The sequence below is a fragment of the Cololabis saira genome, chromosome 19 (genome assembly GCF_033807715.1).
Source record: "Cololabis saira isolate AMF1-May2022 chromosome 19, fColSai1.1, whole genome shotgun sequence".
Taxonomy (NCBI): Eukaryota; Metazoa; Chordata; class Actinopteri; order Beloniformes; family Belonidae; genus Cololabis; species Cololabis saira.
Genome location: NC_084605.1, coordinates 1,303,859 through 1,319,386, shown reverse-complemented (window position 1 = coordinate 1,319,386; position 15,528 = coordinate 1,303,859). Strand labels below are relative to the sequence as shown.

At 36.3% G+C, this 15,528-nt stretch overlaps 1 protein-coding gene across 1 annotated transcript; it reads right to left on the bottom strand.

Moving 5' to 3' along the window:
• Positions 1 to 438: 438 nt before the first annotated feature.
• On the bottom strand, positions 439 to 13,027 carry LOC133419719 (muscarinic acetylcholine receptor M3-like). Its single transcript, XM_061709120.1, is given in 8 exon segments — positions 439 to 459; positions 1,720 to 2,049; positions 2,051 to 2,104; positions 4,223 to 4,233; positions 4,304 to 4,815; positions 8,730 to 9,025; positions 10,211 to 10,356; positions 13,024 to 13,027. Coding segments are annotated over 8 exon segments (1,374 nt in total).
• Positions 13,028 to 15,528: the final 2,501 nt, after the last annotated feature.

Here is a 15,528-nt window from a genome sequence, read left to right as displayed (position 1 = left end):
CGACTTTTTTCTCAAAATTTTTATTTTTTTCTTAAAATTTCGACTAGTTTTTTTATTATTCATTTTCCGGACATTTCTCGGTTCGCTACTCCCCCTACAGATTTCAGAGGACCCAGGCGAATCATATATATATATATATATATATATATATATATATATATATATATATATATATTGGTGTTGAAATTCCCATTTTTCCCAAAGTTATTCCCAACAAACCAGCCAAAAAACCTCATTCAAAGAGGAGGTAAAAAAAAAATTCACCTTTTTTCTTAGTCACCTAACTTTCCCATACCTGCACGTGGAAATGTCATTCAAACTTCAAAACGGAGGAAAACCTCTCTTCTCTGCAAAACACCAAACAGTTTTTTCCTAAGATGTAAACTTTTCAAAATATGAGCACTCAAGCGAGGACTGGAAATCACTTTTTCGTCAAATCTAGAGTGCGGGTGTCTGTTGCTAGAGTGGCAGAAACAGTAAAAAAATAACCTGAATTTTTATTTGTAACTCGAGCTCACGGCCAAACCGTAAAAAGGAGACAAATAGATTTTGGTCAGAATGTAGACATAGGTGTTGGGATTCATAAAATGTGACTTTGACAGGCGGGGTATGCACTAAATTTAAACGGGGGGGGCTAAAGCGGCAACAATTCCTGCCTCGGTCTCCATTCACTGTAATGTAATCAAACGTTTCCTTCAAAAGAATCTCACTCTGTCTTCACACTGACCTTACTCACTCATTTTAAGGAATATCTGAATAAAATTAAGATTGTCAGAATCTGCCGGGTTCTGTGTCTCTCACGATGTTTTTGTTTTTCTGCAACGAGCTACGGTTTGATCACAAATCTGAGTTATTTGAGACCTTGTCAGAAGCCAAAATCTGGGTTTTTTCACACACACACACACACACACACACACAGTAAATAACCATCAGTAAATGCCATAACTTGAATAGTTTGACATAAAGAGTCGTGGGTGGTGTCATCACACTCGGTTTTGAGTCCTTCACCTTAATTAGTGCAAATTAGCCCCGCCCCTTCTTCTGATTGGTCGATATTTGATGGTCCCTATTTTCTGCAATAACTTTTGAAAGGTTTGATATAGGGAATGTCATCAAAATCGCAATCATCCGGCAGTAGTCCCGTGGCACTTCAACATTTCCAGGGAATTTTGTTTCTAGTTAGGAAGTGCTCAGGCCCTATTGTATCTGTGGGAATTTTTTTATTTAATTTTTCTTCTTTCTTTCTTCCGACTAAATTAGGGTCTTTTTTCCCCCTAAACTTAAACAAAAGTCTCTTGGCGTCATGCCCGAAACCGAACAGGAAGTCGGCCATTTTGAATTAATCGTGTCACTTTGGCGCAATTTATGCCATTCCTTCGGCAGTTAATTCAGCCCGAACCGTAACGTGCACCCAAGTGTGTTATACATCAAAATGTGCGTCTCCATCCTCCAACACCATGCATTACTTTTCTCAGTCAAAAGCGTTACCGTGGCGACGCTAGACGCCAAAAAGTGCGCCCACCCTTCATCTGGTTCATTATTGATAGTTTCTACTTTCTACCGTAACTTTTGAATGGTTTGATACAGAAAGTCGTGGGTGTTTCATCCGCTAAATGTCCAGTTCTGAAGAATCTACATCAAGTCATACAAGCTTCCACTGCAGCCTGAACCTGCACCAGGGTGGAGGAACGTTCATCGCTGCTGCAGCTTTAATTTTACTAACTATTTCCTCTGCTGGCGAAGCTGCGTCTGGTTCTTCCTCCGGTTCCAGCGGCAGGTCAGGATGTCCCTGAACGTGGAGCGGAAGGTCTTGTTGCAGAGAGCGTAGCACATGGGGTTGACGGTGCTGTTGACGTAGCACAGCCAGTAGCCTAGCGCCCACAGCGTCTCGGGGACGCAGTCGCGGCAGAAAGTGTTGACCAGAACCATGATGTTGTACGGCAGCCACGTCATCACGAACGCCAGCAGGATCGCGCTCAGCGTCTGCGCCGCCTTCTTGTCGTTGGACTTCTTCTCGTTCTTGGACGAGTTTTTGGCGTCTTTAGCCGTCGCGGCGGCTAACGGCGGCGGCTGGTCGCAGCCGGACGCGTCGCTGTTCATTCCTCTTTTAACCAGCGACGCTTTACCTTTCCTTTTCAGCTTTAGCCAAGACTTCTTATGAGCTAAAGACAAGATACAAGAAATAATGAATTGAATTGAAGAAGGAAATATTGTAAATAAATATAAAGCACTATAACTATAAAAACGATAAAGTATATTATCAAAGACATTCTAGAATGTGGTTGTTACCATGGTAACAACGGCAGGAAGTGCTGCTGTTACCATGGTAACAACTCCGTGTGTCTCTGAGTAGTACGTCCCAATTAGTGCATAAACACTACTGATATTTACTCAAAAGTGTGCCAAACTCAAGTATACTTTTTGAGTACACTGCAAAAAATCTTAAATCTTCATTTTTAGTAAAAAAAAATCTCATTACACTTAAAACAAGACTCATTACCAGAAAAATAACTTATTTGACAATTTTCACCTGTTTCAAGTAATTTTCACTTGAAATAAGTAGAAAAATCTGCCAGTGGAACCAGATTTTTTTACTTGTAATGAGAAGATAAATCTTGTTCCACTGGCAGATTTTTCTACTTATTTCAAGTGAAAATTTACTTGAAACAGGTAAAAATTGTCAAATAACAAGTTATTTTTCTGGCAATGACTCTTGTTTTAAGTGTAATTACATTTTTTGACTAAAAATGAGACATTTTAACTAGAAATAAGACAAATATTCCTGGGAAGATTTTGACTTTTTGCAGTGTATATACTGTTTATTGTGGCATTTCGGATGCACCAATTATGTTTTATTGCTATTATCTTTTTTGTATGTGGGAACCGGGGAGGGTGGGATATATGTGGAGTTGTTTGTCTTAAAAATATTGAAAAATCTTAAATCCTTAAAGAAAACCAACTAGTTTTGTCAGGAAAACAATAGTTTCCAACCTGTTGGAGGGTTGGATTCCCCTGCACCGTCGTTCTCTTCCTGGTTCCCTGAAACCTTCTGGTTTAGCTCGCTGCTACTGCTACTGCTACTGCAGCTGTTACCATGGTAACAGCTGCTACTGCAGCTTTGGGAGCTGGTTTGTCGAACCATGGCCGTGGAATTCCTCTGATTGGCCGACCCTTTCCCGCTCTTTTTCTCTTGATTCTGGTTCTGGTTCTGGTTTCTCGACATTTCGACTTTTTTCACCAAATTTTAACTTTTTTCTCAACATTTTGACTTTTTTCTCAAGATTGTACTTCAACGTTAATCTCGACATTTTGACTTTTTCTCGACATTTCAACTTTTTTCTCGACATTTCAACTTTTTCTCGACATTTTGACTTTTTTATCGACATTTTGACTTTTTTAGCGACATTTCGACTTTTTCCTCGAGATTTCCACTTTTTTCCCAAAGTGCATAATAAAAAAATAAATCTCCCCCCAGTTGTAACTAATATAGAAACATGCAGCATGTGTTTCTTCATTCTAATTCTGATACAATTAGGTCCAATATGGATCTAAAACATTTTGGGTTGCCGACCGCTGCTCTAGGGGAATCCACAATAATGTTATGAAAAAAAAACAACTATTTTTGTCAGGAAAACAATAGTTTCCAACCTGTTGGAGGGTTGGATTCCCCTGCACCGTCGTTCTCTTCCTGGTTCCCTGAAACCTTCTGGTTTAGCTCGCTGCTACTGCAGCTTTGGGAGCTGGTTTGTCGAACCATGGCCGTGGAATTCCTCTGATTGGCCGCACCTTTCCCGCTCTTTTTCTCCTGGTTCTGGTTCTGGTTCTGGTTTCTCGACATTTCGACTTTTTTCACCAAATTTTAACTTTTTTCTCAACATTTTGACTTTTTTCTCAAGATTGTACTTCAACGTTAATCTCAACATTTCAACTTTTTCCTCGACATTTCAACTTTTTGTCGACATTTTGACTTTTTTATTGACATTTCGACTTTTTCTCGACATTTCAACTTTTTGTCGACATTTTGACTTTTTTCTCGAAATTTCGACTTTTTTCTCGACATTTCGACTTTTTCCTCGAGATTTCCACTTTTTTCCCAAAGTGCATAATAAAAAAATAAATCTCCCCCCCAGTTGTAACTAATATAGAAACATGCAGCATGTGTTTCTTCATTCTAATTCTGATACAATTAGGTCCAATATGGCTCTAAAACATTTTGGGTTGCCGAACCCTGCTCTAGGGGAATCCGCAATAATGTTATGAAAAAAAACCAACTATTTTTGTCAGGAAAACAAAAGTTTCCAACCTGTTGGAGGGTTGGATTCCCCTGCACCGTCGTTCTCTTCCTGGTTCCCTGAAACCTTCTGGTTTAGCTCGCTGCTACTGCAGCTTTGGGAGCTGGTTTGTCGAACCATGGCCGTGGAATTCCTCTGATTGGCCGACCCTTTCCCACTCTTTTTCTCCTGGTTCTGGTTCTGGTTCTGCGTTGGGTTGGCCGCCCCCGAGCCCCTCAGGCTCTGCACGTCCTTGGCCCGTTTCTGGGTCTCCTGGTAGATCTTCCAGAACAGCACGGCCATGATGGAGACGGGCAGGTAGAAGGCGGCGATGGCGGTGCAGAAGGTGATGACGGGCTCCGACAGGAACTGGATGTAGCACTCGTTGGGCTGCACCGTCCGCTCGCCCACGATGAACTGCCAGAACAAGATGGCCGGAGCCCAGAGCACGAAGGACACGGACCAGGCCAGGCCGATCATCGTCATCGCTCGCTTGGTCGTACGCTTGGCCCGGTAGGACAACGGCCGCATCACAGAGAAATACCTGGGAGGACGAGGAGAAAGGAAGTGACAATATACATAAAAGTATGAGCATGTAGGAGAAGTCAGGGGGTAAGGGAGCCCTCCTGCCCCCATGGGACAATTTTTGCTGGATACACAATGGATTCCTGGAAACATTGGAGTCCGCTGTGTTTGGTGATTCTGTCTGTCGAGGACGTTGAAGATGCTTCATAATTGGATTTATGATAGCAGGATTTCTCTTGATCGGAGGAGGGGGATTCCTGGTCTACCGACAAACGCGTAAGTGGTCGACAGCTGTTCTGGCTCTTTCAGAGCTGCCGGACGTGGCTGAAGGATCAAGCAAGGTGATCAACACTCAGACTTTAACGCTGGGGGAGCAAAGCGTAAGCTGGATGTGATTCTTGAACAGAATCTCAGGCTGGCGGCGTCTTTGAGCTCATTGGTAAGATGGAGAAGACCTTGGAGAAGTTGGAAGCTCGGGTCTTGCAAATAATGCGGAGCTAAGCCGTTTTGGGCTTTATACGCAAGTAATACAATTTTAAATTGGATTCTGAATTTTACGGGTAACCAATGGAGCGACGCTAACACTGGAGAGACGTGGTCTCTCCTGCTGATTCCTGTCAGTACTCGTGCTGCTGCATTCTGGATCAGCTGGAGCCTATTCAGCAAATTACTTGGACATCCTGCTAACAACACATTACAGTAATCTAGTCTAGAAGATACAAACGCATGAACTAGTTTTTCTGCATCACTCTGCGAGAGGATTTTCCTAATCTTTGCAATATTACGGAGATGGAAAAACGCTATTTTACAAACCTGATTAACATATGGTTTAAATGACGTGCGTGCGTGCGTTCTTTCGTGCGTGCGTTTTTCCGTGCGTTCTTTCGTGCATTTTTGCGTGCGTGCGTTTTTACGTGCGTGCGTTCGTGTGTTTTTTTGTGCGTGCGTGCGCAAACTAAAAAATTAAAAACTAAACTAACTAACCTAAACTAGTTAAACTAAAGTAAAGTAAACTAAACTAAACTAACCTAACTAAACTAAAATAAACTAAACTAACTAAACTAAACTAACCTAACTAAACGAACTAAACTAAACTAAACTAAACAAACTAAACTAACTAACCTAAACTAACTAAACTAACCTAACTAAACTAAAATAAACTAACTAAACTAACCTAAACTAAAATAAACTAAACTAACTAAACTAAACTAACCTAAACTAAAATAAACTAAACTAAACTAAACTAAACTAACTAAACTAAACTAAACTAACTAAACTAAACTAAACTAAACTAACTAAACTAAAATAAACTAACTAAACTAAAATAAACTAAACTAACTAAACTAAACTAAACTAAACTAACCTAACTAAAATAAACTAAACTAACTAAACTAAAATAAACTAAACTAACTAAACTAAACTAACCTAACTAAACTAACTAAACTAACTAAACTAAACTAACTAAACTAAACTAACCTAACTAAACTAAAACTAAACTACTAAACTAAACTAAACTAAACTAAACTAAACTAACTAAACTAAACTAAACTAACTAAACTAAACTAAACTAAACTAAACTACTAAACTAAACTAAACTAAACTAACTAAACTAAACTAAACTAACTAAACTAACCTAAACTAACTAAACTAACCTAACTAAACTAAAATAATCTAAACTAAACTAAACTAACCTAAACTAAACTAAACTAACTAAACTAACCTAACTAAACTAACTAAACTAAACTAAACTAACCTAAACTAACTAAACTAACCTAAACTAACCTAACTAAACTAAACTAACCTAAACTAAACTAAACTAACTAAACTAACCTAACTAAACTAACTAAACTAAACTAAACTAAACTAAACTAAACTAACCTAACTAAACTAACTAAACTAACCTAACTAAACTAAACTAACCTAAACTAACTAAACTAACCTAAACTAACTAAACTAACTAAACTAAACTAACCTAAACTAACTAAACTAAACTAACTAAACTAAACTAACTAAACTAACTAAACTAACCTAAACTAACTAAACTAACTAAACTAAACTAACTAAACTAACTAAACTAACTAAACTAACTAAACTAACCTAAACTAACTAAACTAACTAAACTAACTAAACTAACCTAAACTAACTAAACTAACCTAAACTAACTAAACTAACCTAAACTAACTAAACTAACCTAAACTAACTAAACTAAACTAAACTAACTAAACTAACCTAAACTAAACTAACTAAACTAAACTAAAATAATCTAAACTAAACTAAACTAAACTAAACTAATCTAAACTAAACTAACTAAACTAAACTAAACTAACTAAACTAACTAAACTAAACTAAACTAAACTAAACTAAACTAAACTAACCTAACTAAACTAACTAAACTAACCTAACTAAACTAAACTAACCTAAACTAACTAAACTAACCTAAACTAACTAAACTAACTAAACTAAACTAACCTAAACTAACTAAACTAAACTAACTAAACTAAACTAACTAAACTAACTAAACTAACCTAAACTAACTAAACTAACTAAACTAAACTAACTAAACTAACTAAACTAACTAAACTAACTAAACTAACCTAAACTAACTAAACTAACTAAACTAACTAAACTAACCTAAACTAACTAAACTAACCTAAACTAACTAAACTAACCTAAACTAACTAAACTAACCTAAACTAACTAAACTAAACTAAACTAACTAAACTAACCTAAACTAACTAAACTAACCTAAACTAACTAAACTAACCTAAACTAACTAAACTAAACTAAACTAACCTAAACTAACTAAACTAAACTAAACTAACTAAACTAACCTAAACTAAACTAACTAAACTAAACTAAAATAATCTAAACTAAACTAAACTAAACTAACTAAACTAAACTAAACTAACCTAAACTAACTAAACTAACCTAACTAAACTAAACTAATCTAAACTAAACTAACTAAACTAAACTAAACTAAACTAACTAAACTAACCTAAACTAAACTAACTAAACTAACTAAACTAAACTAACCTAACTAAACTAACCTAACCTAAACTAAACTAAACTAAACTAACCTAACTAAACTAACCTAAACTAACCTAACTAAACTAAACTAACCTAACTAAACTAAACTAACTAAACTAAACTAAACTAACCTAAACTAACCTAAACTAAACTAAACTAAACTAACTAAACTAAACTAACCTAACTAAACTAAACTAAACTAACTAAACTAACCTAAACTAAACTAACTAAACTAACCTAAACTAAACTAACCAAACTAACCTAAACTAAACTAAACTAACTAAACTAAACTAAAATAATCTAAACTAAACTAAACTAAACTAAACTAACTAAACTAAACTAAACTAACCTAACTAAACTAAACTAACCTAAACTAAACTAACTAACCTAAACTAAACTAAACTAAACTAAACTAAACTAAACTAACCTAAACTAACTAAACTAACTAAGCTAACCTAAACTAAACTAAACTAAACTAAACTAAACTAAACTAACTAAACTAACCTAAACTAAACTAAACTAACTAAACTAACCTAAACTAAACTAAACTAAACTAAACTAACTAAACTAACCTAAACTAAACTAAACTAAACTAAACTAACTAAACTAACCTAAACTAAACTAACCTAACTAAACTAACTAAACTAAACTAACCTAACTAAACTAACTAAACTAACCTAAACTAAACTAAACTAACCTAACTAAACTAACTAAACTAACCTAAACTAAACTAAACTAAACTAACTAAACTAACCTAAACTAAACTAAACTAACCTAACTAAACTAAAATAATCTAAACTAAACTAAAGTAAACTAAACTAAACTAAACTAACTAACCTAACCTAAACTAAACTAACCTAAAATAAACTAAACTAAACTAACCTAAACTAACTAAACTAAACTAACCTGTCAAAGCTGATGACCAGCAGGTTCATGACCGACGCGTTGCTAGCCACGTAGTCGATGGTCAACCACAGGTCACACACCAGCGGCCCCAGCGCCCACTGGTCCATGATGATGTACGTCGTGTACAGATTCATGGACAACGTTCCGATCGTCAGGTCGGCGAACGCCAGGCTCAGCAGGTAGTAGTTGTTCACCGTCTTCAGAGCCTTGTTGATCCGGAACGACAGGAAAACCAGGACGTTCCCGACGACGGTGACCAGAGACAGAGACCCGGTGAAGAGGACGATGACGACGACCTGGAGGACGAAAGAGAAACGTTTCAGGACAATTCACTGCAAAAACTCCAAATCTTACCAGGAATATTTGTCTTATTTCTAGTTAAAATGTCTAATTTTTAGTCAAAAAAAATAACTTATTTGACAATTTTCACCTGTTTCAAGTACATTTTCACTTGAAATAAGTAGGAAAATCTGCCAGTGGGACAAGATTTATCTTCTCATTACAAGCAAAAAAGTCACCTGCGCGGCGAGCCCCGCCAGGCCCGGGTATCCCGCCCCACCTATCCCAGGCCGGCGAGGGAACGCGGGTGATGTGGGACCCCCTCCCGCCCCTGGTGTTGAGTGCATGTGATTAATGCCATAAAAACAGGGAGGGGGAGGGCCAAGTATCGATTTGACACCGACCCCCCCGTCCCGAACTACGTGTCCTTGTCAAATGTATTTATTAAGTGTTGAATGTGCAGTGTCTATTTTGCTGTTAAAACCGTGAGGCGGGGAGTGCCGGGCCACGCGGGACGGTGCCCCCCACGACCCGGACCCCCCGCCCTTCGCCTATGTGCGTATGAATCGTGTAGGGGGGGAAGGAGGGGGAGCGGAGGCCGAAGCCAGGAAGCAGGACCAGCAAAGCCGGCCCTGATAAGACACCCGCGTCCCCCCACCGGCCATCCAGTAGACGGGGGCCGGCCCTCCGAGCCGGGCCAGGGCCCCACCGTACCTCCAAGGGCGCCCCCGGCGCCGCCGGAGCCCCCAGACGGAGGGGGAAACGGTCCAACATCCCCCCATTCATACTGACAACATAAGACATAGACACCTGGGAATGGTGCCGCCCCGCCGCCGCGCCCGCCCGCGCACCCCCCGGTCAGGGGAGGCCTCCTTCTTCTTCTTATTTTTATTCTTATTATTATTCTAAACAATGTAATGATGTTAAGGATATTAACAACGTTTACCTGCCAGACCGTGTGTCGTCCTAACGAGTTATTATTAATAATTAATAATATTAATAACGTTTACCTGCCAGACCGTGTGTCGTCCTAACGAGTTATTATTAATAATTAATAATATTAATAACGTTTACCTGCCAGACCGTGTGTCGTCCTAATGAGTTATTATTAATAATTAATAATATTAATAATATTTACCTGCCAGACCGTGTGTCGTCCTAACGAGTTATTATTAATAATTAATAATATTAATAATATTTACCTGCCAGACCGTGTGTCGTCCTAACGGATCAAACTCCGTCGTCGGGAGAATCAACGTCCCGTTAAACGAGGAGTCGGTGAAGTTTAAACTAAAATCGTTTTTCGTCCGACCGTCCAGAAACACGGACGAATCCTCGGAAGAGTTTCCTGAAAACACGTGAAGAAAAATGTTTTAAATCGATTGAAAAACATAAATATAACAATACATATCTCTTCCTTATTCCTAGTGCAGGCTCTTAATGTTAGAATGATCTTATATTGTTTTATATTAAATATTCTGGCAGAGACAGGGAAGGATTAATTTGGTTTGTAGGTTGTTATTGTTAGTAGGGCTGGGCGGTACGGACTAAAAAAATGTATCACGACAATTTCTGGCATTTATCCTGATAACGATAAAAATGTCTTCCTTCCTTCCTTCCTTCCTTCCTTCCTTCCTTCCTTCCTTCCTTCCTTCCTTCCTTCCTTCCTTCCTTCCTTCCTTCCTTCCTTCCTTCTTTACTCCCTTCCTTCCTTCCTTCCTTCCTTCCTTCCTTCCTTCCTTCTTTACTCCCTTCCTTCCTTCCTTCCTTCCTTCCTTCCTTCCTTCCTTCCTTCCTTCCTTCCTTCCTTCCTTCCTTCTTTACTCCCTTCCTTCCTTCCTTCCTTCCTTCCTTCCTTCCTTCCTTCCTTCTTTACTCCCTTCCTTCCTTCCTTCCTTCCTTCCTTCCTTCCTTCCTTCCTTCCTTCCTTCCTTCCTTCCTTCCTTCCTTCCTTCCTTCCTTCCTTCCTTCCTTCCTTCCTTTCATCCTTCCTTCCTTCTTTACTCCCTTCCTTCCTTCCTTCCTTCCTTCCTTCCTTCCATCCTTCCTTCCTTCTTTACTCCCTTCCTTCCTTCCTTCCTTCCTTCCTTCCTTCCTTCTTTACTCCCTTCCTTCCTTCCTTCCTTCCTTCCTTCCATCCTTCCTTCCTTCCTTCCTTCCTTCCTTCCTTCCTTCCTTCCTTCTTTACTCCCTTCCTTCCTTCCTTCCTTCCTTCCTTCCTTCCTTCCTTCCTTCCTTCCTTCCTTCCTTCCTTCCATCCTTCCTTCCTTCTTTACTCCCTTCCTTCCTTCCTTCCTTCCTTCCTTCCTTCCTTCCTTCCTTCCTTCCTTCTTTACTCCCTTCCTTCCTTCCTTCCTTCCTTCCTTCCTTCCTTCCTTCCTTCCTTCCTTCCTTCCTTCCTTCCTTCCTTCCTTCTTTACTCCCTTCCTTCCTTCCTTCCTTCCTTCCTTCCTTCCTTCCTTCCTTCCTTCCTTCCTTCCTTCTTTACTCCCTTCATTCCTTCCTTCCTTCCTTCCTTCCTTCCTTCCTTCCTTCCTTCTTTACTCCCTTCATTCCTTCCTTCCTTCCTTCCTTCCTTCCTTCCTTCCTTCCTTCCTTCCTTCCTTCCTTCCTTCCTTCCATCCTTCCTTCCTTCTTTACTCCCTTCATTCCTTCCTTCCTTCCTTCCTTCCTTCCTTCCTTCTTTACTCCCTTCCTTCCTTCCTTCCTTCCTTCCTTCCTTCCTTCCTTCCTTCCTTCCTTCCTTCCTTCCTTCCTTCCTTCCTTCCTTCCTTCCATCCTTCCTTCCTTCTTTACTCCCTTCCTTCCTTCCTTCCTTCTTTACTCCCTTCCTTCCTTCCTTCCTTCCTTCCTTCCTTCCTTCCTTCCTTCCTTCCTTCCTTCCTTCCTTCCTTCCTTCCTTCCTTCCATCCTTCCTTCCTTCTTTACTCCCTTCCTTCCTTCCTTCCTTCTTTACTCCCTTCCTTCCTTCCTTCCTTCCTTCCTTCCTTCCTTCCTTCCTTCCTTCCTTCCTTCCTTCCTTCCTTCCTTCCATCCTTCCTTCCTTCTTTACTCCCTTCCTTCCTTCCTTCCTTCCTTCCTTCCTTCCTTCCTTCCTTCCTTCCTTCCTTCCTTCCTTCCTTCCTTCCTTCTTTACTCCCTTCCTTCCTTCCTTCCTTCCTTCCTTCCTTCCTTCCTTCCTTCCTTCCTTCCTTCCTTCCTTCCTTCCTTCCTTTACCATTGCGGTAAATCGTGAACGTAAAATATCGCCCATTCCTAATTGTTATTATTTTTTCATAATGTTTAATTTTTTTTTAACATTTTCTACACCCTGTACATGCTCTGATTATATATATATATATATATATATATATATATATATATATATATATATATATATATATATATATATATATATATACATATATATATATATATATATATATGTATATATATATATATATATATATATATATATATATATGTACATGCTCTGATCAACACGCCCACGCTTATTCAAAATCTCTGTAATTAGCATTCAGCATTTACACCTTTGTTACACTGAGAAAACTTCAATAAAAAAGATCTTGAATTAATAAAAACCTACATATAATTAAAAAAAAAGAAACAAAAGCTTTGTCCATATATGTGTATATATATATTTATGTATATATATATATATATATATATATATATATATATATATATATATAATTGTTCTGGTATATCATTTATTATTTATAATGCTCAGGTATAATATTGTAATGAAGTGCTGTAATATTTTTTTAATGTAATAACTATATTGTTTTGATAAAGTAAAGCTTGCTGATATATTTTAATTTTTTTATTTTTCTACGTTGTATTAGAGTAAAATTGAAATAGAAACAAGGTTAGAACCTCATACGTTTTTACTCCCTTCCCCTTTCGGGCTTGAAGGTTTATTTCTTTTTCTGATGTTTTGTGTAATATATGTAATATAATAGTTTTTTGTTTCTATAATTATTTTATAATTGAAATAAAGATGTCAGTATCGTACCCATGACGACGGCGTCGCTGCTCCGGGTTCCCGTAAAGAGACGGCAGAACGTTGAAGATCCGAATTGATCGACTGATGATGATCAATGTTTCTCTGCAGGATAGAAAGATCATTTTTAGTTTCTAGAATGAAGGATGAGCATTTTAAGCTTGACTTACTAAAGAAAAAGATCCTTATACTGTTTCTGTTGGGATGTGACACTTGTGACCACCAGGGGGCGACATTCACCCACAGCTGTGGTGGTTTTATTGTGATTTTCTGGAATTACAAAAACAAAACTGTCATCCATTCTGGATTCATTACAAATCAACTGAAATATTACAAGCCTTTTATTATTTTAATATTGCTGATCATGGCTTACAGTTTAAGAAAACCCAAATATCCTATCTCAAAAAATCTTAATCTTAAACTGTAAATGAATTTGTAATGAATCCAGAATGGATGACATTTTTGTTTTTTTAATTGCATTGAAGAAAATAAAGGACTTTATCACAATATTCTGTATATATATATATATATATATATATATATATATATATATATATATATATGTATATATATATATATATATATATATATATATATATATATATATATATATTTTTTTTTTCTCTTCTTCTTTTTATTTTCATTTATTTATTATTGATTAGTATCGTTTGGTTTTGTTTTCACTGCTGTTTCATGTTCGAAATAACATTTCAATTCAATTCATTTCAATTCAAACATGCTGTTCTTCTAAAAATGAGAGCAGTTTTAAAGAAAAACTCGATAAAACTGGAAAATGTTCTTCCATTAATTCAGAATAATCTTGCCTGGTTTAGAAACTCTGTCTGAACTATATTTATATATTTATATATTTATACACAGTCTAGTATAGAAACTGTCTGATTTATATTTATATATTTATATATTTATACACAGTCTAGTATAGAAACTCTGTCTGAATTATATTTATATATTTATACACAGTCTAGTATAGAAACTCTGTCTGAATTATATTTATATATTTATATATTTATACACAGTCTAGTATAGAAACTCTGTCTGAATTATATTTATATATTTATACACAGTCTAGTATAGAAACTCTGAATTATATTTATATATTTATACACAGTCTAGTATAGAAACTGTCTGAATTATATTTATATATTTATATATTTATACACAGTCTAGTATAGAAACTCTTAATTATATTTATATATTTATACACAGAAACATCAGGAGATCAGGTGGTTTGGCGACCCCTGGTGGGGCCGCGGAGGAACTGCAGGGGGTCCAACAACTTAACAAGAAATAAAGGAGATTTTAATCAAAATCATTTGTGAGAGTTAAAAAAAATAAAATCCCTTTAATATCTTTTTTGGTGGAAAAAAAAAAACAAAAGAAAAAAATGAAAAAAAAAACTTTCATTTATTTTTTTTGGTGAAGAAAAAAAAAGAAAATTAAAAAACACTTTAATTTCTTTTTTGTGAAAAAAGGAAGAAAATGGAAAAAAAACGTTTAATTTCTTTTTTTGGTGAAGAAAAAAAAACCTTTTTTGGGGGGTGAAGAAAAAAAAGAAATAGGGAAAATGAAAAAAATTTTTAATTTATTTTTGGGGGGGAAGAAAAAATAGAAAGATGAAAAAACGAACCGTAATTTTACCGACATTTTAACTAGAAATAAGACAAATATTCTTGTTAAGATTTAGAGTTTTTGCAGAGCAGGTCGTTGTCACAAATATTCCATATTTCTATCCATCTCTTTTTAATATTAGTTCTTAATCTACGTCCATCTCTTTTTAATATTAGTTCTTAATTGACGTCCATCTCTTTTTAATATTAGTTCTTACTGTCGTCGTCTCAAACACAAGTTTTATTTCTTTTATTTGGAACAAATCAGTTTCTGCTTTAAAGGAAAATAAAACACTTTTCTGCTCTACTTTGTCATGGAATTATTATATATATTTATATTGAAGTATTATATTTAATATTTGTTGGTTCATAAGAGTCAGATCTATTAATTATCCTTAAAGCTTTTCTGTGATAAGAAAATAGTAGAAAAAAAGAGAAAAAAGGAACAAAAAGATAAAAAAAGAAGAAAAAAGGCAAAAAAAAAAGAGAAAAAGGAACAAAAAGATAAAAAAATAGAAAAAAGGCAAAAAAAGAAAAAAAGAAAAAGAAGGAAAAAAGGAACAAAAAGAGAAAAAAGAAGAAAAAAAGAGAAAAGGGGGAAAAAAGAAATAAAACAGTTTTCTGCTCTACTATGTCATGGAATTTTAGAGTATTATATTTAATAAAGAGATTATTTGTTGGTTCATAAGAGTCACATCTATTAATTATCCGTAAAGCTTTTCTGGAATAAGAAAATAGAGTTTGTATTAGTTTTATAGGTAAGTTAGGTAATAATAATAAGGTTAAGTAAATCCTATAAGTCACGTCTGGAACTAGGAGTGAGTTAAAAGTACAAAATCTAAAAGGATATCATTAGTTTTACATAATATAGCTGGGGTTTTAGACATTT